Source organism: Anoplopoma fimbria, chromosome 16 (genome assembly GCF_027596085.1).
Source record: "Anoplopoma fimbria isolate UVic2021 breed Golden Eagle Sablefish chromosome 16, Afim_UVic_2022, whole genome shotgun sequence".
Taxonomy (NCBI): Eukaryota; Metazoa; Chordata; class Actinopteri; order Perciformes; family Anoplopomatidae; genus Anoplopoma; species Anoplopoma fimbria.
This window is the reverse complement of record NC_072464.1, coordinates 10624846-10650952: the sequence shown is the minus strand read 5'-3', so window position 1 is coordinate 10650952 and position 26107 is coordinate 10624846. Positions and strand designations below refer to the sequence as shown.

At 38.3% G+C, this 26107-nt stretch overlaps 5 protein-coding genes across 8 annotated transcripts in view; 3 read left to right on the top strand and 2 right to left on the bottom strand.

The window, feature by feature from the left end:
- Positions 1-26107, top strand: part of gsk3ba (glycogen synthase kinase 3 beta, genome duplicate a) — a 115712-nt gene that overhangs the window by 45630 nt on the left and 43975 nt on the right. The gene's annotated exons all lie outside the window — the stretch shown is intronic.
- si:ch211-214p13.9 (cell surface glycoprotein CD200 receptor 1) lies at positions 1355-7120 on the top strand. Of its 2 annotated transcripts, XM_054615041.1 has the most exons (7): positions 1355-1670; positions 2848-2889; positions 3732-4040; positions 4258-4521; positions 4613-4709; positions 4809-4854; positions 4947-7120. In XM_054615041.1, exons 1-7 carry the CDS (start codon positions 1601-1603, stop codon positions 5034-5036), a joined length of 918 nt encoding a protein of 305 aa, XP_054471016.1. In that variant the 5' UTR covers positions 1355-1600; the 3' UTR covers positions 5037-7120. The 2 variants fall into 2 exon arrangements, with proteins under 2 accessions (XP_054471016.1, XP_054471017.1); XM_054615042.1 differs by lacking the exon at positions 2848-2889.
- Positions 7213-9015, bottom strand: si:ch211-214p13.7 (uncharacterized). Of its 2 annotated transcripts, XM_054615047.1 has the most exons (4): positions 8873-9015; positions 8178-8197; positions 8044-8084; positions 7213-7690 (listed from the first exon to the last, which is right to left on the bottom strand). In XM_054615047.1, exons 1-4 carry the CDS (start codon positions 8890-8892, stop codon positions 7502-7504), a joined length of 270 nt encoding a protein of 89 aa, XP_054471022.1. In that variant the 5' UTR covers positions 8893-9015; the 3' UTR covers positions 7213-7501. The 2 variants fall into 2 exon arrangements, with proteins under 2 accessions (XP_054471022.1, XP_054471021.1); XM_054615046.1 differs by lacking the exon at positions 8873-9015 and having other exon boundaries at positions 8178-8866.
- si:ch211-214p13.8 (uncharacterized) lies at positions 10280-13246 on the top strand. 2 transcript variants are annotated; one of them, XM_054615045.1, is made up of 6 exons: positions 10280-10363; positions 10853-11185; positions 11279-11317; positions 11401-11529; positions 11626-11660; positions 12467-13246. In XM_054615045.1, exons 1-6 carry the CDS (start codon positions 10294-10296, stop codon positions 12755-12757), a joined length of 897 nt encoding a protein of 298 aa, XP_054471020.1. In that variant the 5' UTR covers positions 10280-10293; the 3' UTR covers positions 12758-13246. The 2 variants fall into 2 exon arrangements, with proteins under 2 accessions (XP_054471020.1, XP_054471018.1); XM_054615043.1 differs by having other exon boundaries at positions 10280-10369.
- zgc:113337 (uncharacterized protein LOC503741 homolog) lies at positions 16539-25097 on the bottom strand. Its single transcript, XM_054615040.1, has 6 exons — positions 25025-25097; positions 24579-24899; positions 23034-23363; positions 21140-21424; positions 20051-20152; positions 16539-18117 (listed from the first exon to the last, which is right to left on the bottom strand). Exons 1-6 carry the CDS (start codon positions 25095-25097, stop codon positions 18110-18112), a joined length of 1119 nt encoding a protein of 372 aa, XP_054471015.1. The 3' UTR covers positions 16539-18109.

Here is a 26107-nt window from a genome sequence, read left to right as displayed (position 1 = left end):
ACAGCTGACCAAAGTTAGATTTCTGTTCATTGGAAAAGCTAGTTTTACTGCCAAGAGTGCCAGCTCACAGTCAGCTGAACATCTGTTATTTTTGTCGAATAAACACTGTCTAATATTAGATCTTGAAAAAAAAGAGAACCACTTTGTGCATGGTAAAAACACGGATTACTGCAAATATCACTCCCTCACATTGTGAATTCCTAAAACTATCATTTTTTGAGAACATGCAAATAAGTGCTAGCCGAGCTGATTTAGAGTTTAACCATAAGATTTTATGTAGGTGTACGTTTCAGAAATTGTATATCTGCATTGAATGATCATTACCACAGTTATGGGCAGAGTGCGTGTACACTCAACAGAGGAAACGTTGAGTTTTTATTGTTCATCAGCTCAATCAGATTTTAGATGGGGCAACTAATATCGAGATGTCTTATTGCCTGATGTACTCTTGAACCACAAACTCCACATTGAGCTTGAAGATCATAACCACGTGCACACCATAACTACCTCATGCGTTGTTGTCAGTTAATCTCTGATCTGCAAACTGAGGATGGTGTCAGCACCTTTGCATTGGGTAACAAGATATAGAACAAGATGTTCACCAGCATATGTAAAACCACAAACAAATTACACTTACTCAGCACAAAAAAGATTTCTTCTACATGATAACGCTACATTCAGTGACCGGGTTATTAACTGAAACCTAGCTAAAAGTCATACAACAAACTTCCAATAAATAAATAAATTTGTAATGTTTTTAGAAAAGCGTTGATTTAACTGTATGGTAACTTTGGAGGCTATATAGATTGTGCTGTTGTTACATTTGATTGTGTTATAGTGAGAAGTGTTTCTGATATTTAAATGATATATTTTAAATCAATGAGGATAGACTACACCTCTCAGTATAATGCAAGAGAGTTTAACAGCAGCATCTCCAAAAGGCCTTAGTTTGAATACAATCTTAACAATTTAACTTTAACGAAGGTTGGATTTATTGCAAGGCTATTGTATAACACTGTATTAGATGTACCGGCATTCATGTAGTAATGCAGTCTTAAGCCCTCTTGGATTTAATTAATGGTATAATACAAATACAAACTGTGACTGTGTCTTATGTATCTGCTTTGCAACGTTGTCTTGCTCGGAGTGTTCACACATACTGCTTTGAAAGAGGGTGATTATGAGACTAGCAAGAAAGGAAACCGGTGTCTTGTCAGACGTCATCCTGTGTGGGAGAACAAGGCAGATGTTTGGGTGGAAAGCGGTTTGGAGAGGGGGGAAGAGAAAGATGGAGGGAGGGATTAGTGAGTCACATGTCCTCTTTATTTCTTTATCATCAGGCTTTTCAAGGAGGTTCAGTTTGTCTGGATGTGGTGGAGAACTCGCACTACTCAAATTGTGAGCTCATTGGGCATAAATAGAGAAAGAGAAAAAAATAATTGATAAACTAGGGTAAATGGTAGTCCGGGCAAAACCAGGGAACTTAGTTTGACGTTACTGTAGACAGAGTTCAGGACCGAGGATTTAGTTAAAGACTTGATTTGTTTCTGACTGGCGCCACAGGTTGCCAGTTTAAAGAGGAACCTGAAGACAACTGAAGATGAGGAACATGATTTGGATTTATGCTGTGGTTATCTTCTTGTTGTCTGAAGCATGGAGCATGGATACAGGTTTGAACATTAACTCATTTTACACACAAGTGTTTTTTTTTAGCACTTATAGCACTACATTATTTAGCCTCTGTAAGATACAGCTTTTAGATACAGACACTGTTTTTTAGAGGTGCACAAAACCTCCACAAAGAAGACCTCGTAAGAGTTGGTTCTGATAATTAGCAGCATGGTACATGTTATTATAACTATCGATTGATAGTTTATATACTTTTTGAATGTGTCATTTGTGCTACTTTATAGGCTACTATAGATATGTTATTTGAGTGTATTTCCCATAATATGCAATGTCACTCAAATATCATACAGCCAGGATAATATAGTTCATTATTGTATATTCTGTGGCATGTTAGTAATATTTGGATGAATAGTAAACTGTAAGTGGTTTGACGCGCTGCGTTTTCTGTGAAGTTGTCTGTGGTGTGACTCACAGTGACAGTCAGTGGAAACGGCATGCTAGGATGTGGGGTAATACAGAAGCAGAAGGAGGAAAATCCGCCATAACACAAGTTACCCCATATTTTCTGAATGAACAAGCAGCACGCTGCCACTTCTTAGTGGAAATCTTGGTTTTAGATCAGGGTAGCACTATGATGCACATTTTCCCCCACTGTGTGGTCTCTGAGAGTTGGAGGAGACACTTCTGTTTAAAATCTGTGGTTTTGCCATCCCACTTCATGCATGCCTGTTTGCTAACACCTGTCAGAAGTAAACAAATATTATACCCCCATAACACTGCCCATAAAAGTAAATCATTGAGTTCTGAATTTATCAATGAATTTCATTGAAATAGCAATGCTGATGTCACAAGCTTCTTCTACAGTGTAGACAGGCACACTGGGGGAGGTTATAAAGAGATTAAATGAAACTACTTTTAAAAAAGTTTTTTTACTGTTCAAAAGTTTTTTCCTCCAGCAATTATTTTACGTATTACAAAATATCAAAGTAGTGCAGTATCTTGTCACAACTGTGTTTGATTTAGCCCTGATGAAGTTGGTCATGTCAGACCAGTTTTAATCGAATTGCTTCAACACCTTACTAACTACCTAACTGATGAACCATGCTGATTGTTTCTTTGCTGATAGAACATTTCAGAACAAATCACTAACTGCTGCTTTCTGACTGACATATCTGTGTTTACTAACCCTTTCCTCACATCCACCTCCATCTTTCTCAGGAACTAATCAAACCACCCCTACGAACGCCACCACAGTTTATGGTAAACAAATTTTCCCCTTTTCGTGCCAGCTTTTTTTAAAGTATGAGTAAAATATTAGTTAAGACTATAAATATTAATAATTAAAGACTAATGGCAAAGGAAGGTGAACATCCAACCTGTCCAATTCATTATTCCAAAAATATAGTGCTTTTGTTAGTTGAAATAAATTGAAATAATTAATGTTAATTAAATGTTCTGACAGAACTAATATCTGAGGAAGAAAGCTAGGGTTAGTCATCCTTTTTATTTTATTTGGGAACGCAATTTTGAAATATAAAGGGGCTATACCAAATGTTTGCCCACTTTGAAAAAGGAGGCAAATTACATTTTTTTTCTCTTCAGTAGCTCTTTGAATACATGTTTATATTTTATCCTGCAATGTTAAAAATGTATTTTGAAGAAAACAGTTTAAATTTATTTCAAATTAAATTTTAATATCATAATTTTAGTCTAATAGTTATCAAATGTTTAATCTAAAATAATTGCTAAGAAGGTTTCCTCATAACTATTTTGTAATGTTTCATTGTCAGTAAAAGAAATAAAGAACAAAAAATATGATAATTCTTTTCCACTGTTTTCATCTTGTGTAATGCTTCATGCCTAAAGTTTTATCGGAGTTACATGTTATTTATAGTTTGTTTTGTTAATTATTTTTGTTGGATTTTGCAGGTCTGTGTCCAATAAGAATTAAAAGTGTGTTTTATTCTTGTTTACATGTTTTTTTTGCGTATATTAGGAAATACACACTGTGTATAGAATAAACCCAGACCATTTAATCAGCACAGTCACTGAACCACTATGTATCTACATTAAATAATGCAACTCTTTTTTCCTCTTTTCAGTTGTCAGACATGAAACTTTCTTCCCGGGGAGTGAAGTTCAGCTGACATGCAGCAATAAGACATGGGATACAATGCTGTTTGTTGTTTGGAAAATAAAATTGAAAGACAAAAATGACTGTATGATAGCTTTTAAAAACGGTGGAGAAAGCGACGATTCCTGTAATGATGGCAAATCACTCCGAAACAAGTCCAACGCCCTGTCCTACCTTAACATCCCAAACATCTCAGATACTGACGAGGGGCTCTACAAGTGTGAGTCGGTTTACTCAGGAGGAGTCAACCATTATGCCATCAATGTGGCTATCGTAGGTAGGACTTTTGTTCTCATAAAGATCAGTTATTTCAAGAGCCATGTAATCAATAATGTTAACTTCTTAAAGGATCAGTTCACCCAAATCACTGTGACAAAAATAAAAAAACATACATTTCTGTTTTACTGGCCAAATGTTTTTGTAATTTGATTGAACTACATCGAACTTAAGTAGGTTTATTCGCTGAGTGTTCTGTTTTGTCTTTCCTGGCCCAGTTTCTCCCAGTATATCAGCCTGGTTAGACCATAAAGACAACAAGATGTTTGCAGTGTGCAAGGCTGAAAGAGGAAAACCTGCTGCCAACATCAGCTGGAGTAATATGGGAAACGCATCTTCTGTGGAGACCGGCTCAGATGGATTTTTTACTGTAGAAAGTCGCCTGGAGCTCGTCGAGGGAATGGACATAGAAAACCTGAGCTGTGCTATCAGGCACCCAAACTGGAAAGGGGAAAAGTTTTTGGTACCAAAACACGAAAAAGGTCAGGCTTTCAGTGGTTAATAGATGTTATGTGCTGTATTGATGTACTGCAGATTACTAACAATAATTTTATATTCTCTCTTTCACTACAGGTTATTTCCCTTGGCTGTATGTCCTTATTGTTGTTGTAATCATCGTGCTTTTAGCAGGAATTTCATTCTTCGCAATAAAGAAAATAATAACATTGAGGTAAACATTTTCAGTTAGTGAAAAAATGACATACAATGACTACTTATAAGCTTTTTATGTTGAATCACTGAGCCAGTTTGTTTATTCACATTTTGCTAGGCAATGCCAGCAGCGATGCCAGACCTCACCATCCAAATATCCACCGGTAAGAAATCCTCTATGTCTGCAGTTTATAGTTCTACGTGTTTCACTGCACATTGCTGAGCTTTGTCTGTGACACCTCTCTCATTATTACAGGCAGAAGATGTGGAGGAAGTGGAACCCTACGCCAGCTATGTTCAACGTGTGAACTCTATCTATAACTCTTCCATAGATTTGTTCAGATAAAACCCTGCACATACATCACACTCACACATCACGCTCACAAAATGGAAGGCACATGGCTCTTTGTGAGAAACTGGAGGCTGTGAAACTGAGAAATGGTTAAATAGAGGACAGTGAGATGAGAGACTTTGATAAGGGAGGGAAGTCTCTCAGTTTGAAGTCTGCCTCAACTAAACTCTTGACTGATGGAACAGGGGATGTATCTGATGTTACACACTTATTGCACTGCACATGCAGCCCACTACTCTCTGTGTGTGGGTGTCATGGAGGACATTAATAATAACTGTAGTTACAAATGCTAGGAATTGCTGAGTTGGAAAGAATACCGCCTTCAGTCAGACTCAGTATGCCAAGACTACAGAACTTTTGACGTTATCATGAAATACATGGGCTACGATTATATGATCATTATTATCATTATTATTATTATTATTATAACACATACAGTATTTATAGATAAACTGTAAAGAGATGCTCACCTTTTAACTGATTATTGCTTTGGTCAACCTAGTAAACTCCCAATTAGAGAACACAGGTGTAAAATTGCCTCGAGATAATGTGGAATATATTATGTGAGGTATTCATGTAATGTATAATCATGTAATTGTGTGTGTTAAACACATGTCCGAATAGACCACTAGCTAAGCTCTAAAAGATTAAAGAGAACACTAAAAAATAGTAAAAGTAAACGACTGCAGGATGTACGTTTTTGCTTTTTTCCCCACTGTGGTTAATATTTGAAAAAGGTTAAATGTCGACTTTAATATCCTTTGCTGCAAACTGATTCTTGCTTTAACTCCAACCTTGTGTCAGCCATTTGATGATTATGAGCATCAGACAATCCGAATAAATGGTGAGTTTTGGAATTCGGTTCAATACTCTCATGATGAGTGTAAACCCATTTCTGAAAAATTTATTTAGAGGAAATGGAAATGGAAAAAGGACTGTTCTGCCATCTGCTGGTGGAGATCAGAACATAGTCTCTGTTTGAATTTTGCTTTTTAATTGTAGTCTACAGCAACTATAATGTTACTCAAATTCACACTGAATATTTAGTTGAACAGAAAAGAGGAAGCTGTCAAATGCATTTCTTCCCACAGAACATGAAACACTTAGACTTTTTGTTTTTTACTCGTCTATTTCTGGTGAACACATTCACACGATTTCCTTTGTGAAATGTAACCAAGAACCTTATCTAAGGTTTTGCTTTAAAATAGATTATTGCCATGATTTCTGGAATCACAATTCCAAATGATTTCAGTGATTCAATTGATTAATACAACCGAATAATTAACCAATGTGGTAAAAGGGGTTTTAATCACTAAAAATATAAATAAAACCACAAAGAAACAAATGCAATTTGCAGTAATCTACACCACTTTACTTTTCCATATGCATCCAGTCAAATATCTAGTTTTTATTATATCGGGTGCGCAGTTGTTCTATAGAGCAATGTTTCTAAAAATAAGCACAAATTCCACAAAGCAGTTCAAGATGTTTGTTGTTGGCATATTAACATTGCAGTCTTCCATCATGGATTAGATAATGTGGCAACGGCCACAACTGCACACACAATTCTGCCATTATGTTATACAAACATTTGAGCTACATGTTAGTCTGGGCATATACACGTTGTTAGTGAAGTCTGGTTTTAGGCATTTTGACGTAGGGTTAAGTTTCTGCAACTGTTTGCTTTAAGGTGAAGATAAAACTTTTATCTGCATAGAAAATAATAGTGACAGCAGATGTGCTATATTAACTATTTTGACTATAAATCACGTTGCATAAGTGTTTTCTGATACAGGGTTTTTATAGCCGCCATTCTTTTCCTTTCATGGTGGAAAACAGCTCTCCTGCACATACACCCCTTGCAAGGGAAAAAACATTTGAAAGACAAATGTTTCTACAAACAAAAACAAATAAAATGTTTTTTAAAGTTCAACACAAAGTGGCTTTAAGATTACGATTGAGATTCTCAGTCATCAGGTTGTGTTGTAGCTAACAGTGACTCTGTTTGCTGTTTTGGAGACATTGCTGTGTTTTGGAGATGTTCAAAATAGATATAAACTCTTGCATCAGTCATCAATATGTTCAAGCACAAACACCAAAGCTATGTCCAAAAATGATACTACTAACAGTACGTATTGCATAGTAGTAGTGCACACACCAACTACACCAATTTGTTGACAATTATTTTATGCTATAATATAAAAGCTTGACATGTGTTTGACAAATGCGATGCAAGTTTGTGTTCTTGAGGAAGGAACACAACAGTTTTCTCAATAGCTGATCAAAACGTGTTGGGGATTGACGTTTCCTGCAACCAACTGCTGTTGACTGTGGATGTCTCTTTCGTCACGTTTCTTCATTGAAGATCAAGATTTGATTAAGAGACACTTTCTCCTGTTTTACATATCTACAAGTCCTGCATCTTGCAATAATCCAAATGAACTTCCCCTTGTTTCTGTTCATCCCATGAGCACATAATCGTCTGCACCTTCGTCTTTAGATGAGCACTCAGACTGCGGTTCGGGTTGAAGTGCTTCTGGGACATGAACTGTTGCATAGTCACAGTCATCATCAGCGGTGTCTCTAATTCTACTTGATCCTTTGGCAGTGCCGTGGTCAATAGAGGCATACGTTACATCCTCGTTAGGCTGTCATGAGATAATACAAAGAGTGAGATGTAATTCCAGAACAGATTTTATTTAAAAACATAATTAATTATACTTTTTTCACACAGCGCTACTGCAACCAGCAGGTTTTATTTTTGATGTGGGTAGTGGTTATGACTTCCTGCTGATGAAATAATCAGCCTCACAGTTTCTTTTAAAATAGAGGCCTCACATTAATGTTCAACCAGTATGCAAATCTAACGAGGCAGAACCTCTGACTGAGCTATCATGAAAGCACAGGAACACCCTTATGTCCCATGAAAAGCTGGATCTAATAACTATGAAGATTTATACTCAACAAAAAATAGAGTCGACATTGATGTGGGCAGGTTTACCTTAGTATGTGTGCTGCTGTTTTCATCTGTTGCATATTCACCTGGAAGAGAAAATGCAAATATATAACATCTTGCAAAACTGTATAAAGTCTGTATGCTATGTATTATAAATATAATTTTAAATGTACTGTTACCTCGCCTTTTCTTCTTCATCCTGACAGTAGAACATATGATGAGCAGCACAATAAAGACACAATCATCCGGAGCATTAAACAGAAGTATAAATACCATTAGTGTGGGATAAATAAAATGACTGAAAATGTTTAACTTCAACTGAACTGGTAGTAATTTATTTTACACCATAAAACATAGTATCAAACACCATATCATTTTCTACAACAGCTTTTTAGAGGCATAGGTTTTACACCACAGCAGTAGTTCCTTGACAGTTTAAAAGATGACGTGTGATGCAACAGGAAACACAAAAAATATGCGATCCACATCTTTCTATGACCATCTGTCTATGCCAGCGACTAACAGCACAGGTTGTGGAACTTTCCATGCCTCTAGGTCAACATCAACATGTTATAACGATACAAACTGCACTTATATGTACTCTCAATTCTTTAAGTTTGACACTGAGCCTGTTCTTATCACCACTATTTCCTCATTGAAGCAAATGCAGAAGCTGCTTGACACAGGACCAAAAGGCAACAATGTTTAATTTAAAAACGTGAAGTGATCCTGCACACAGTTTCTTTTATTCTTATCAGTCTTGTTTTAAAGTCGTCAATATACACAGCACCTCCAGGAAAGCTGTAGAGAGTCATTACTACCTGCTGAAAAATGCCTGTGAGGCTACTATGTGCCTCTAAGGATGATCACCTACCTTGGAGTGCAATTCCCCATGATGTGCCCACAGAGTCTGGATGTTCACACTCTATTTGTCAAAAGGTGGCAGGTTGGTTGCTGTTGCAAACCTAAGCTTGACCCAGTTATAGACACTGATATCTCCCTGATCGCTCTGCTGCACATGGGGTGGAGAGAGAGAGAGAGAGAGAGAGAGAGAGAGAGAGAGAGAGAGAGAGGGAGGAAGATACCATACAACAGCCTTTTGTGTTCCAACATATGCACACACAAACACACACACATAAAATACACACACAGCCTTGTCCAGCAACTTTTACATAATGAATTGTCCCAATAAAAACTGTTGGAGTTGATGCCTTTGGAGTTTTGTTTTGTATCACTTTGATTCTAGAAATATCTTACTTTTCCAAGTCTTAGCAGCAGATATCTCAAAATATCTGCAAGTATAATCAAAACTCTCTGCTTAGCAAGTTACATAGTGGATAAGCAAATCCAGGTCTTATTGCTGTACACTCTTTTGCATGATGGTGCAAATTTCCTTGATGACGAATATGAGGAAGTCACTGACATTTCTTTCATGTTCAGTGGAAACTCAGTCCAGTTTACTTTACAAACTGCGTCTTTGTTAAGAGTAACAGACCTTTATTGATGTCATGATGATCATTCGGGGAAATTTCTTTAACATGCAAAATGCCGTAAAAGTAGTTTTGGAAAGCCTAAAAAAAGCAACTCAGAATGATGACGTTCACAACTTAAAGTTTTGATAATTTCTTCTGTCAAACATCAGATGTTTGAGATTAGGGAGACTTTAATAAAAGGTAAACTGTATATTTACAAATTCCATGTATGTATGTGCTTCTCAAACCACTGAGCAGGAACATGACCACATTGTACTAGGCTATAGAGAGGTAAATTGTCATCTGGTTGCATAAAAAAAAAAGCTAGAAATATAAAACACTGTACAGTGCCATCAATGCAATACATTCACATCCACCAATTTTCCACACCTGTGATGAAAACAAATACTTGTCATATATATTTCATTTTTTTCATCAAAGGCTCCTGAGTCACTTAAGGGACAAAGTATGAGTTTTGTTGGTTGAAATGATGAATCTGTGGTGATCAAAAAGGAGATCCCCTGTTCCCTGACGAGAAGTGTTAAGCCAACTCAATAACCAAAATCTGTTTATATAAGTATTTCTGTAAACCTGTATTGCATAATCAAATTGCAAAGATAATACACATTAGCAACTTTCACTTGTGTGCACAGCATCAACTGTGTTTTGCCTTGACATATTGAAAAATACACATGCAGGGTGGTCTTAGAAACTATGTGGGAGGACAGGAAGTGGTAAACATGTCACAAGTGAAATGAGCCCAAGCAGTAGCTACAGTTTTAGATTATCTGTTAAGTGTCAGGTAATGAACACGTCAAGTCTGATGGATAGACTGCCATACACATATCTGCTGACATTATGCTGTTTTACATTTGTCTGCATCCATGGAAAAGGTCAAGGTAAGCCTTAATACTCTCTTATGTTGTGATATGACTTTCAAGAGGGCATGAGGAAACATTTTGAATAGATTGGAGGCTTTAAGTAAGAAAACAGTTAGGCTTTAGATTGCAGCCCATAAATTACAGTGTGATTATTTAGTATATAGGTAACGATACAATTATTTGGATACTATGTAAGTACAAGGGAAGAAGACGGCAGGATGAATGAGGGGTTAGAGACTTTGTGTTTCATGGGGATGAAAAAAAATAAAAAAGGGGTAGCAGTGTTGCAATTACAATTATAAGGTAATAATAACAGTCTTTAGATTAGTTCTGGTGTATTTAGAAATGTAACTAAATTTATTGTTTAGGAGAACAAATCAAACATACTGTAGATGTATTTGTGAGAATTTAATTTATGAGACACTTTTCTATAATGATGATGAACAGCTTTGAGGCAAAACAAAGATGTTTGATCTAATATTAATGATTTAATATTTTTAGATGCGTTTCCTTGTGAAGTTGAGCTGATGGTCTCGAAAGGCACGACATGGAAAACTGCCCCACAAAAACCTCTGACAGTCAGGTGTCTTGTCATACACTGTGGAATATCACTAAACGTCACCTGGTGTAAACTGCTCGACACAAACACATGTGTACGCATTAATTACACGGAAAACGTAGAAATAAGACAGAACGACAAACGTGTTAAGGATGAACTGATCTCATATTTGACCTTCACACGGATTTCCATTCATGACAACGGCCTGTACAGATGTACTGTAAAAGCACCCAAATATCAGTTGATCAGTCACTACATCAACATCTCAGTTTCAGGTAGGCAGGTTTTGCTCCCTCAGTGCCAAAATATAGATTTATAAGATGTCTAAATTCAGGTATAAATTCTAAATATTTTCTATTATTTGACAGATTTAAACCAGGGGTTAGAAATCTCTGACTATAATGCAGGTAAGAAGCTTTATTTGCTAAATTAATTGCATACATTTTAACGGATAAAGACTGGGACTACTGATGTGGTTCTTCTTCTGTAGATGGGCTACCAAGCACTGCTGGTGATGAGGATGTGCCCTTGCTGCCCTACTTTTCCATCTGTCTTGGCGTAGCTCTTCTGGTTTTCATACTGACAGTGTTAACCCACCTGGGTTTTTATGGCTGGAAACGTAAGAACATTAATATGTGCTCACAATCAATTACTGCAACATTTCTAGATTTCAGCAGATTACGATCGAGCATTTGTTTTTATGTCTTCTGCACAGGACAACTGAACCACAGAGAGGGCCCGGCAATGCAGGTAATGCATTTTGCCAAATAAGTTTTACTTTTGTCTGAGAGTTAGATGAGAAGATTGACACCACTCTCTTTCTTTACGCTAATATGAAGCTACAGACAGTAGCCAGTTAGCTTAGTTTAGCTTAGCATCTCTAAAGTACCATAATTAACATTACCTATCTTATTGATATAATGAAGTTGTCAACTACAGTAGTGGCAACTCCAGGAAGTTACTCGCCTGGCATAGAAGAAGTCCAGCATCATGTAAAATCATTTGTTGTTTTAATATTTTTTGTTGTTGTTGTTTTGATTAAACAAACAATACACAGTCTAGTGTGTTAACCCTCAAATGCATATCTCATTTAGCAACTCAGGACTATAAAACACTTCATTATAACTCCACTGATAGGCAATTTGTTACCTTTGGACACAGCAAGGCTAGCCGTTTTCCATTTCTTGTGCTAAGCTAAGCTAACCGGCATCTGGATTTTAGCGTCATTTAGCCTACAAAGGTTGAAAGAAGAGTGGTATTGATCTTTATTTAACCCTTGGCAAGACAGGAGAATATAACAAAAATGTCAAACCAGTACTGATACCATTACTTTACACTTATTAGCATTATCTATTTATAATCAATTTTGTATGAATTGTGTAAAACACTCTTGAAGAAGGTCCAGAGTGACAGAAACATTATTACGATCAATAGATTTGGATGCTGAGCAAGAGCAGTGTGGGGGATATTCCATTCTCAAAAACTATACATTCAACCTATAATGGTGTCAAGTAAGAGTATTTTATTTAATCGTCTTCTGTGTTTTGGTGTCATAGGAAAAATCCACTCACATGATACCTGACCTCCCCAAAGGTAGTGCTCCTTCTACTCTTACGCTGCATTACACCTACTCTCCAAGTACTGCAGAAAGACCACCATCACAACCTCCCCTGATGACCAATGGAAACAAGCCTGCTGTCACAAACACAGCAGAGGAAAGTCAAGTGTCAGACCGTGTATTGTATGCTGTTGTCAACCACAGACGGTCTGAGATACCGGTCACGGAACAGCATGCTGCGACTAAACCAAATAAAAATGCAGTATATGCTGCCATCAACGTTTCCTGAACATTTTGTATCTGTCACATTTGTCACATGCAAATGAAAACATGGATGGAAAAATGTTCACAAGTACGTGCTTGTGTCAAGGAACATGGGCCAAGAAGTTAAGCGATCAACCACACTGCAGAGGTGAACGGAGGAGGATTGTGGTCACGCAGATGCACAGTACATTCATCGACTTAACCAGGCTAGACCAGAAGCAGCTTTGAAATTATTCTCTCACCCTCAGATTTTTTCCAGGCAAAGCTGCTTTTTATTTTTAATTTCTTGTTATTTTTGCTTTTTTTAAATTCCCAACAGTCATTTTATTTACATGAGCTGGAGGGCTTTATTGACTTGTTTAACTTTGTTGTCTAAAGCTTTGGTTGGTTGTTTCACGTATAGATTTGTCATATACAGAGTCACTGAATACTTCTTCTCTTCTCTTACGCATTTTTCTGTCTGATTTGGAATGAGGACTGAAGTGTGGGAGGCATCTATATCTTGTTAAATAAATTCCAGTGTTGCAATACAATTCTTGTCTAATCTGTGACTGTGGAATCATTTTCTTTTCTTTGAAAGGTCCTGAATGTGGTTTCCTTGGTATTTATTTTTGCATTCCTCTCAGTTGAGATGCCTATTTGAATATTTTAATGAAAGAATTGTTTGGCCAGCTCATCCTATAGTTCGATGTGGAAGAATACTACTATAATACTCTCAGAGACTGAGAGATGACATTATGAGCAAACTTACTTTCTTCATGAATCCAGTACTTTATCTCACACATTATCTCTCCCACACAGCCCTCAGTGTTTTAAACTGCCACCAGCGGAAATGCACTGCCTGGCCCGTCGACCACGCCGGTGTGGTCTAGTTAAAAGTTTGCAGGAAGTCAACGATTGAAAGACTTCTTGACATCTTTTGTGGCGGCGTATGTCCCACCTCTGCTCAACCACATAAGATTTACACCCTGAGTCTCTGTAGTTCGAGCAGTGGTCTTATCATTATGGTGGTCACAAGTTGAATAACATGCAAGACATAGGAGAGGATGGAGAAGAACAAATAAATTGCTCAAACCAATTTATCTTAAAAAATATATATGAAAGACAGTGATATATCACAGTTAGACCATGGGTTTGTGGTCCCCAACCTTTTTGTCTTGTTATCCCCCCAAAAAATCAATATCTAACTGTGAACTGATGTTACATGTTATGGCCCTATTGATGACATTGTGAGTAGTTTGACTGCAGAGTGATTTCCCTCTCAGATTGTTCAATTTGAATATTAAGAGACAGAAAGAGGTGAGAGTATCTAGTGTTTCAGTAAAAAAAAAACTTTACAGAAAGAAACGTGACATAAATATATTTTTTTCTTTCTTAGACACTTAATCATCTTGTGACCCCTTCAGATTTATCTTAGGACCCCTTAGAGGGTCTCAACCTGTATGTTGGGAACCCTACAGATGATCTAATAATTTTTGTCAAGGAACCTGTACTCAATACACTCCTTTCACGAATCAACAAGTCTATTGTGGGAAATCAAAGACATATTTAATGTGTAGATGGGCCAATTGCACTTGTTTGCCTTATGGAAACTGATTTTGAAGTTATAAATGGCACTAAAGCACTTCATTCACTGTCCAGTAACACATTATTTATTGATATAAAACCTATATAACCATTCCTAGGCTGGTCTCCAGCAACAATAAAAAAACAACTGATGAAAGTTTAAATGCATTGGTTTGCTCTGTGGTAAGTGAAATGTATCATGTCAAGCTTCAATTATTAAAAATAAGTTGTTTTCTTCCATGATTTACCAACGTTTGCTGTGAAATTTTGCTCACATTTTTTGGGGAAAGCTGGAAAACTAAGCCGCAAGTTTACATTTTGAGTAACTGATTAGATTACTAACTAATAAATCGGAAAAACCATCATAATTATTTCCTATTGGGTGAGTCTCTTTTTCAAGTCAAATTATTTCTGCATTTTACACAAAAAAAATGTTGCGATCTGAAAGGACAGAATCAGAAAATCAGGGATTAGCCTAGCTCACCTTATAAGACCTCAAATCACTCATCACTGCCCATCATGCTGATAACAAACATACGTGCTGATGATTCAGTTTCCTTTAGATGTTGTCCAGTGGAGCACAGTGTTCCATGTGTTGTAATCAATTTACAGATGCTAACAAGAGGTCCTTTGACTAAGAGATGGCATGTGGTCATGAAATGCTTCTAAATAATGTGACCTGACTTCCATGTTATTTACATTTAACACTCACTGGAATGCATACTCAGGAGAGAAAGGTGAAAAGTTGAATGTAGTCTACATTCTGTACGTGAGTCCTGAACATCATGTGAAATGACTCAGTGAACAACGGTGTCTGGTAGTTAAAGCCCACACACAAGTTCTGTTCCTATGGGTTTTCTCTCTCACACACACTCTCACACACACACACTGTTAATTGCATATTTTCTCTGGTGGACAAAGCCCCGTATTGGGCAGTGGAGAGTTTGAGAGCGTGGGGGCTTGTGCGACAGCAGCGTTTGAGATTTTGCCTGATTAGATCGAGCCTGAGGTCACTTAGAGAGTGTGTGGACTCTGTCAGACTTTGAAAATCTTAAGAAATCATCTGATAAAGTGTAGAGGAGTGCCTAATGCTTGTGATCATACCTCAAAATCCACCCCAATGCCACAAATGCGCCCTCTTGGATGCCCTCAACGTACATTAAACTTAATGCCCCCTAAAATGCCCTTTAAGGGAGGAAACGTGACAAAGCGCCTTCTGGGGAGCCCTTCTAGTAAGTTATTAAATAAGTGGATCAGTTTATGATAAAAATCCGAAAAATATCAAATTAATGAACAGTGAGTTAGTAATGTGAAGGGAAATGACAATTTTAGCTTTAATGTAATATTTTAGATTCCACTTTGATCAGTAGCAACAGATGGTAAGCATGCAGGATTTTCGGGTTTCCTTCTAGGACCCTTTAAAGAAGTAGAGTGGCTCACTTGGAGGTTTAACCTGCAGCCCCAAGAAACAAGAGCATTTGTTTAAATGTATTATTAGCGGGTCCTGTAATTCACACTCACAATTCCACTGACCAAAACATCTCAACTCCTCAATCAAAGCGTTGTATTTTAAAGGAATAGATTTCAAACTCTCTGAGTGTGGAATTTAACTTCTGAAACTCATGCAGACACACCCACCCACACACAAACATATTATGTCACACCACATACAAAGATGTGATTTGATTGAGTGTGTGGTCTGCAGCACTGCAGCTTAGCTACACCTTCCAAGCAGGAGTGCCAAATATATGTGGATTTGTTCCAAACTGTGCTCTTATGATGTTTTTATTTTAATAACTAACTAAATGATACTGGTAGCTGATTGAGTTTTGAGTCCTGTTTTGTCCTGTGCTGAGTGAACCCAGAGTGTATGAATACACCAGAACAGAACTGGCTGGCAGAAATGTGCTGCAGGCTCACTGAGTGAATATGTATGCTCAACATGTGTGTGCGTGTGTTTTTCTGCTCTGCATAGTCCATCATAATCCATCTGGCTTGGGATAAAAAAGGCCCCCAAAAATGAGCATCTGGCTGCAAGGTTCAGCACATCAGGAAGGAATTTCATGTTTTTCTTAGATGTATGAATCTGAGCTGAAAAAGAGAGTGGCTAAGTGGATAAAGCTTCAAAAAAGTATAATTTTTAAATATTTGTATTTTTCTATTTATGCATACATTACATAAACTTTACGTAGTGGTTCATAATGCATAATTCATATTTTCTTCTTTTACATGACTGTAGTTGCTCTGCTACAGGGCCAGATACTAACATTTCAATTAATTTTCAACAAATCTTCTGAAACCACATTTCATAATTATTCCAATGTAAGCTCTGATTTTATAATCAGTGTCGTATGCATTTAGTGAAACAATACTGACGGAGGAATGCTGTCTCGTCTAATGGTGAGGAATGTGATACCACAATTGAAGCAATACCTTTAGAATCTGGTAACCAGCATGACATTCTGCTCCTAACTGACAGATTCATATGCTTTGGTATACAGGAATATTTCAGCATAAAGCTTACATTGCACTGTACAGATGCAAACATAATACAACCAAAAAGCTTCATTATATTTTTGCCACTTTGATCCAGAGCAACGTACAAATGAGCATTTTGGCTTTTAACCATTAACAAACCCTTAAGCCAACTCTCCACAGCCCGATCAGTATACTCTCACTCACATCTTCACACACATGAACTTTCCTTTCTCTACGATGTAGACAGGCAGTAAGACATGCATTCCTTTTAGGGGCACCAAATGGGTTCCAGTGTTTCTTCCTCAGGGAATTGATTCAAGCTTCCTGTCTGTGGAATTTAACCCCTAACCAATAAGCACACACATACACACGCAGTCTTTGAAACATGTAGAAAAGTTTGCAATAGATATTACACAAACAAGACATAAGTATGCAGCCCTCTTGGTTGAACAAGTGAAGACCTCACCCAGCTTTAACAATATACAGAAGTCGTGGAGGCCTTCGGCTGAGGTACAAGAAGTAAAAACCTAAAGGTGAGCACAGAGTTTCAATTAGCTTTGTTATTTAAAGGATAAAGCTCAACATATTCTTTTATTTTACCTATTGAAAAAAAAAAATACAGAAAAAAGTGTCCTCCACAATACTGGTTTGGCTGGGGAATTACTGTGACTAAGATGTGAGTCTAAACAGTTGTGCACTGTAGTTTTTAGCAATTATTAATGAAACTTAGGTCAACAGGACAGTTGTTGGGGACTATTTCAGTCGTATAATAAATGACAGTGCCCATGTTATAGTCACCGGTGCGTCAAGTAGCTCAAAATGAGTTTTTGTAAACAGTTTTCAGACAACAATGCAGGGCCATGCTATATCAGACGGTGGCTATACAGACAATGGTTGTTACTAGAATCAGTTCATTGTTGGTTTTAGTCTTTTCATGGGATTTGTTGAATAAGAAGAATATAATATCTCCAGACTTATCCTTTCAGGACTAGGTCAAAGACGGAGAAAAACAGAGGGAAGTATTTAAAGGACAATATTTGACTTTAATTTGCCATACAGTGAGTCTGCAGTGTGTTGTAGAGAGTGTGACCATCGACTCAATCAGTTAAAGAGCTGGAGAGAAAATGTTTCCTTATTGACTTCATGTCAGGACAGCTTCGAGGTTATATAAGAGTCAGGAGCAAGAGAAAGAAGAGATAAATGTCGTTGTACAGTTGGCGTTCATAAATGGGATTGTATTTGTCATCCTATAGATGAGTGTCAGAACATCTTCCCTTTGTACCAAGATGGGACACATCTAGTCTCTTTTCAGCCTCTGGTCTCATCTGAAAGATTAATCAGCTGAAACGAAAAACATGGAGAGTAATGACACAAATGGTAGAATGCATTATACATTTTTTTCTTAAAGTTATTATTATTATTTTTTTCTTGAGAATATATTCTCATACATTTTCAGGAAGAAAATTAAGATTTCAAATCCAACTTGGTGCACCTATGACAGCATGACAACGCTAATAATGAGGATCGTCAAACCATTTTAATTCAGATCCAGAAATGAACCCGTTTGACTGCTCGGAAAAGAAACATACTGAAACATCACAGCTGCACGTTCAGTAGCTATAAATACTGGTAAGGAAAACTATTGTGTTTTAGGTGTAGGATTATACAAAGCAACAACTGTATTGTGATAGTAACATTATCTGGGCTAATACAATACATGATCTGGAGTGATGAGGTCTGGATCACACAGTTAGTGTTAAAGCATTTGATCAAATGACGTTTCAACATAAAGCCTTCACTGGAGTAAGAGGAGGTAGTGGGAGAAAGGCAGACCTCACATATGGGGAACTTCTCCTGTGTAAAAGTCTGCTGTAAGTAAAATAGAAATCAAGAAAGCCACACCAAGACGTTATAAATACGTTTGTAATTAACATTTGCATGTGTGAAAAAAAAATAGAACAGTAATATAGTAGAAACCAATTTAATTCCAACAACAACGTCAGTTAGCTAATGTGCTGTTAGAGACTAGATGTGCACCAGAGCTCATCACTCAAGATCCTGTATCAGTTGTCCTGTCTATTTAAGCACCAGATTGAGCTCTGCTGAAGCTGATGTGCTGCCTGTGAACAGTATTTCCTCATCTGTATTGCACTATTAGTAATACTCTACAGATCCATGGATATTTTCCTTCTTGCGGGCAGAAAACATTGATTGGACATGCGAATAAAGTGCAGACGGAGTGCAGGTGGCAAAAAAATGAAGTTAAAAAGGCATGATGTTCTCAGGAGACGATATAAACACGATGTCATGTGAATGAGGAGCAGTGTTGTTAGCTCCAGCTGGCTTGAATAACCACAGAAAAATGCTGTGTCTTAAATGCTGCACAAAAGCTAGTGGCCAATTTTGTCTGTCTGTTATTTGGTTTATCACAGCTTTGGTTTTGTTCAAACCAGAAACTTGTTGCAGCTAAAAGAGACTAAAAGGCTCTGTAGAGCTGAGGGGCACTGTTAATATTTTAAATATTGATTAGTGCAGCTATAACGTTTAGTTCATGCTAATATTACCGCAAATTTCCCAACGTCTCCTTTAACACATCAGCAAATATTAGCATTGTGAGAATCCCATTGAATAATTGTCACTACTCTAATAACAAAAAATACAGCATTGGAACAGGTTACAGAGCCTCTCTAAACAGTAGAAGTCATGTAGCTTGCTTTATATGGTAAGATAAGGACGCTAGTTTTTGAAAACAGATCTAATAATTGCTGCAGTGGATGGGGTTTTGTCTGAAGTAAACACCAGGACCACACTTAATTTTTTCAGAAAGATAGATATACTGAATACTCTGTGTCACAAAAGAAAGATGAACAGAGGCCATTCTGTCAGTGTTGCAGCACATCCCAAAGGGCCACTGTTCCCTGTAGACACTCAATAAAATGTTATTGACCATATCCATGATATAAGTCTGCGGTTGGCCATTAGCAAGTGGCTGATTATAGATAACAAATTGATCGCTGGTGGTTTTTGGTTTAGATGTAATCTATTAATCTCTCCCTCATTCTCCTCCTCCTAATCTCTGAATGCAGTATAGTCTGTGTGGAGGCCAACAGCAAGGACTGTAACAGATTCTCCATATTTTTGATATTGACATGAGTTATCTCCCAACTTTCATCTGCACATTTCTATCTAAGAGGCCCAAAGGATGTTTAGACACCAGCTGTAAAGGAGTATCATGCTTGGCTAGATCTTTTGTTCATGACAAATATGATCTCACCTTCTTTGCGCAAGAAACACTTCCAAAGGCAGAAGCAGAGGGACATGACCAACAGGGCAGCCACCGTAGTGACAGAGATCAAGATGGTGAGTGCCGTCCCAACTAGGAGGGAGAAAAACAGTGAAATGATCAGCAGTTTTATTATCTTCCATATTACTGTAGACTGCAGTGTGTACATCCTAGCCCTGTAGAAGAAGAGCCAGGATACCTGCTGGTACTGTAAGGCCTCTGCTAGTCTGGACACTACTTCCCTTTTATCGACCATGATTAGATTTGATATTTCATTTACAGTGTTACCATCTAACCTCTCTGATGTGTGCACTCCTGACACATGAAATCAAGGTCAACTAACAGTTATCAGCAAACTAAAGCCATTGATCTGCTGCACTACCTATTGCCCACCATTAGCTGAAATAAAACTAATTCAGATTTTTGTTTTAGTTAAACAACTTAAAATGCATTATTGTTACATGGGAAATTGCACATTCCTTATAGTCTGAAGGCAAAAGTCAGACTACAGTCCTAATAGCTTAATTTAACAAAACAACGTTTTGATCAAATGGAGATCTTCGTCAGCTCCCAAATAAACATCACAGACATAAACATCACTCGGTCTACATGACTAAGAGTCAATTTACTCTCAGACTGGAAAAATCACTGCGGAGCTAGATTACACAGTCTGATACTCCCATATATGTGACAAAGCATGCCTCTATGGAAAGGGCCAAAGTAGAAAACCAAAACATTGCAAAAAAAGCTAAGATTCAGTATGATCTCAAACAATGAAATACATTACACTCTAGCTTTGTGGTGTTTATTTGACATTTCTCTGGTCAATGGTGCTCTGTTAAATTGAATTTACTGAGAGCTAGTTTTTTTCGGATGTGCATGCTCTATGTGCTCTTTGTGTCATTTACATTCTCCAACAATCTCTGCTTTCTTTCGTATTCTTAGTAAGCTTCTTTTTCCAAACAAATCTCAAGTGATGATGGCTTCAAAAGCTTGGAGAATGCCAGGAAAAATAAAGACACAATGCCTTATTGAGGTAAAGTATTCCACTGAAACAAAGGTTTACTGAGACCAACCTACTTTTAGTGTTCATGGATACAGCAATCGGTGACTCGAGCCCTTTGTGGTGCACCAAGCATTTGATGGACACATCTTTCAGCAGCCCTGATCGGACAGTCAGCGTACTGATGACCAGAGTGGTCCCATCGCCCTGTGGGAGCTGTGTCGTCACAGGGGGGCCCATGGTGCGGTTATCCCTCTCCACGTTCCACACTATCTCTGCTGGGGGCCGCGACACCGAGGTGCAGTTGGCTTCGATCACACCGGGAGAGGTGGTCTTGTAGCTCACCTGAGGTTTGGGCAGCACTGGGAGAAAATATACAGAAAAAGGTAGAATTATCAGAACACACTGGCACACGCTCACACAGACAAGCTCATACTGTGGTAGATGTATGTGGCACATATAAAATGCACTGTGCCAATAATGTATTCTTCCTGATTGTTTGTGCTGTGTGTGAAATACACAAGCCAGAAAACTCTGGAAATAGTATCACATAGGAGGACTGGTACATGAAAACTGTTATTAAGTATCTTTGGGTATTGCGAAGATGATACCTGAGAAAAACCTTGAAGCCTTTGGATCAGGTAGGAATGTGAATTCCTCCACTCTTAAGTTCCATAAGTAAATCTCTGGCTGTTTTCAATTCTCTGTTCTTGAGTCTGAGCGAGGAATGTGATGCACTGGAACCGAGAACATTTATGTTGGCAAGAACCGTTCAGCCACAGATATTCAGCACTCATAGTTTCAGCGTCTTCACAGAGTTCTAGTTGGTGAGCTTCCCCCACCATCGGTCTGGATTGTATCAGATTTCCACAACAGGAAATAATATTTACAACAATCCAAACCATAATGAACTGTGGGTAAGCACAACGCAGGTGTGAAAGTTGGCCACATATTTTCCTCCCTATAATTCTCAGTATAAAGATCATTAAGGCTGAGGGTAGCTGCATATTCGGGTGATCATTTTCTGCAAGTTCTGTTTCATTTTTGTAACTTGCTCCAGATGTAAATGCCTTTGTGTGTTTATCTATCACTGTTTGTGGACAGCATGTGTGAGAGTGGATGTAAAGTAGGGGGCATCACATCATCCCGTGTGGGATGAGGGGGAAAAAGACTGTTGTCAGCAGTACACAGCAAGAACAAAAAAATTAACATTAATGCTAACCATGCTTCACTACTGTAAACACCTACTGTACTGTACAGTTCAATTTCAAACAAAGGCAATTCTGTTTGTTGAGATAACTGTGAGAGAAAGGGAGCAGGAGAAAATGAGCAAAGAGAAAGAGAGACAAAGCACAGAGGAAATCTCTGTTTGCTGCAAACACTGACACAGTCAGGCATCAGGACCTCACTCCCTGCCTCCATCATTCTTTCGAATGGTCCATTCTTCACATGGACACAGCGTTCTGTGTTTGTGTGTTAACAAATCAGCCGACAGCTTAGCCTTGCGATATCATGAAAACATTCAGCAGCTACAATCAGGAAGAAAAAAATAACATTCCTGTATAAATCCCAGGGGTACCTGTTTTTCCTGCAGACACAAAGTCACAAAGTCCTGTCTCCCCCTATTTCCAGTCTTTATGCTAAGCAAAGCTAACCGGCTGCTAGCAGTTGCCTCATATTAACCGCACAAACATGAGAGTGGTATCAAATTTTGTTCTTTAACTCCCTACAAGAAAGTAAAACAATTCCCAAAATGTCAAACTATTCTTTTAAAATGTAATTTCAGACACGTATCCTTTAAACCAGGCTTCTGATTTTATTCCTGCACAATACAGTAAACAGAAATGTCTCTCTCTGTCGCTCTTCCCTTCAGTTTTCATCACATATTCTGTTTCTGTGTGGACCATACTTTTTTAAACTGTAATATAAGATAATCATCAGTAATGAGGAGCTGGGAACAAAGTAGTTTACCATAGGTGGCGAGGCAAACTGTGGAAGTCTTGGGCCCGTCCAGATGTGTGTTGTACAGGCAGGTGTAGCATCCCTCGTCCTGGATAGTGACAGGCTGGATGGTGAGCTGACTATCTGACAGGGAGGAACTCAGCCAGACTCTTCCCTGGAACGATGGCTCTATCATGGGGTCGCTTCGCTTTGCAAAGGAGGCCACCTCTGTGGAGTCTCCTTGTGCAGACGTGTGCTTCCAGATGACCTGTTGAACCTTCTCTGGCAAACCGTAGGAGCACGATAGGGAGGCCTTCTTGCCACTGACCGCTGTCTTGTTGCTTTCAGAGGTGATTTGAGCTGGGAGTGAAAAAAGAGCCCACCATCCAGTGAAAGAATGATGGATGAGAAGGAAAGACATAACAAAAACAACAGGGGTACATTGGGTGAATAACAGGACTATGCTAATATCAGAAATATGAGGAGCCCAAACAGAAACCAGTCATCGGAATCTGCAACAGCTGTTTCTGCTTAGAAAAATGAGCCCTACCTCTCCCACTGCTCCACTGCTCTTTATTAATATAGACTATAGAATATAGACTGACTGAGCCTCTGAGCCTCGCCAGGCTCATCAACTTGTGTTCAGAGGTTAGGGGTGGTTAGGGACTTCTGTGTTCACATATTTTCTCAGTAAATCCCCACAGCAGATTGATATCGAGGTTGTAGGGAGGAGTAGCTGTCTCTGGAATCTACTGGAGAATTGGTTTTGTTTCATTTTAAAGGGCGGGTGCAAAGGGCAGTCTTCCAATATCAGCTATTCAATGTTCACATAATATTGTTTAAAACGTATATAAGAGCAGCAGAGCGGGAAAAATTGTTTGCGTCAACCTCCAATTTGTAATTCACACCCACACTGACGAAACCTTAAATAGAGCTGTCAACAAGCTGTTGGCAAAGTGGCTGAAAATCTATATTACTAACACTTATACAATAGATGCAGCTGATTTAAAATAAATATAATTCCTCAAACTCAAAAAACTGATGGATGTGAATGATACTGACGCCTAGCAAACAGAGGACGGATCACATTCAGGTGTCCAATTCTGAATAATTGAGCTACTCAGTTTATCTGTACGGCTGAGATCAGTCTCCCTTCAGTGTGTCACCATGATCATTACTAAACCTGGCCTCACGTGGATGCTTCTCCCACCTGGTTTCAAGACCTTCATAACTTTATCACAACAGCAGAGACACTTCCTGGATCATGGGCCAAATAATACTAATATCAAGGTTGAATATATGTCAGAGACCCACATGTTGTTTTTGCTTCATCCCTGCATTTCTAGCTCTCTAACAGGCCAGCATGTCGTAACAGTCCATGGATTTGACCCTTGGTGCCGGAGAACCAAGAACCATTCGACTGATACCTATTTTTTTAATTACTCTCCATATAGGCACCAACTAGATAAGACATCCATCTCGTCTAAACTGTAACTAATTGCTGTTGTTATATTTGTACAGAACTGCATACTTGTTCAGAAAATCAAAGTTGTGCTCATTACAGGACTTACTCACAGGTAACAGTGAGACACGTCTGTCCCTGCTTTGAACCAGAAGGATGCATGTCAAAGATGCAGGTGTAGCAGCCTTCGTCACGGAAACCCACCCTGCGGATGGTGATAGCCGAGGAGTCTTTCGGGGAGGGGGCGAGCTCCACATACTGCTGTCCGCTCACACTGTCTTTGTTGTTGGGTTGGTAACTCAGCAGGGTTTGGTTTTGGACATCCAGCCAACGCACCTGCTTCAGAGACTCACCTCGTTCCCTCGAGACAGTGCAAGTGAGAGTGAAGGACTTCTCCACTGGAGCTTCCAGACGCTCTGGTGCTGTGACCCTGCCTGAAACACCGACCAAAATAAAATAAAAACATTATAATATGTATGAAAAAACATTATGATATGAATATAATTTGGTTTGACATGAGTTCTCCTTATCAGTTGTCTTTTTAGCATGGCAGACTCACCCTGTAGTCGTCCCACCATCAGGAGGAGTAAACACACCTGCAGACCTTTCCTACAGGAGGCCATCATCATCATCTTCTTCATCACTCATTAAACAGGGAGGAGAAAGAGCGGTACTGAGAATTTCATAAGTTACAGTGAGCCAAACATGAACTCAAACTCCCCTTTAATTCATATAACTGGTGGTACAGTTATATGAATTAAAACTTTGAAGAGTCTCATTTGTACCTCATCCCAGAGAAAGAATTCAGCTCATGTGTACACTAGATGCTGTCCAACACATGTATTGCATACAAACATCTAGAAAATGATTCAATGGGATGCAAAGCAATGCAATGCAAAAAAATAAAACAAATCCTCAAGTGCTATAACAGTATAATATATTTCAATATTCAATATATGAAACTATTCATATGAGAAATAGATCGAAATAAATTATCCATGGGTCTCAAAGTTATCAGAGCTCTTTAAAAAAAGTTAAACTTGAAATTGACATAAAAGCATTTGCCGTCAAATAACACCACAGATACACAGCAATTACATAAAAGTTCCACTATTTTTTGATTTAGGCTATTTTTATATATTCCCTGTGTCATATAAACTATGACATAAACAATGACACTCACCTCTATCTGTCCTAAAGCAAAAGGTAAAAGCCAACAGTTGAAGATGTTCTACCTCTGCAACATCTTGCACATCCTTAAAGCCCAGCAGTCTTTCGAAACATCACTCCAGACCGAGGGAGAACTATTTCTACTCCTCCGTGTGTTTTCTATTCTGCGCTCCTGCAGCACAATGAACACCAGCCGGCGGCAGCTCCAAACTTCAGCTCTCTGGATGCAGCGGCGCAATGTGTGCGGGCAAAACGCCACAGCGCATGTCTGATAAACAGCGCCCCCGGTGTCACTTCGGGTATTGTTTCTTGAGACAGGTGCCGATGTCAACTATTAAAAGTTTCGACGCTTTAGAAAGTTGCCGTTGAGTAATTGCTCTGTTGATTATCATTTCCTTATGGGCCATCTTGCAGTATGCGATGACAGGAATAGTTTACCATAGGAGGAAAAAAAAGTGAATTAGCCCTGCAA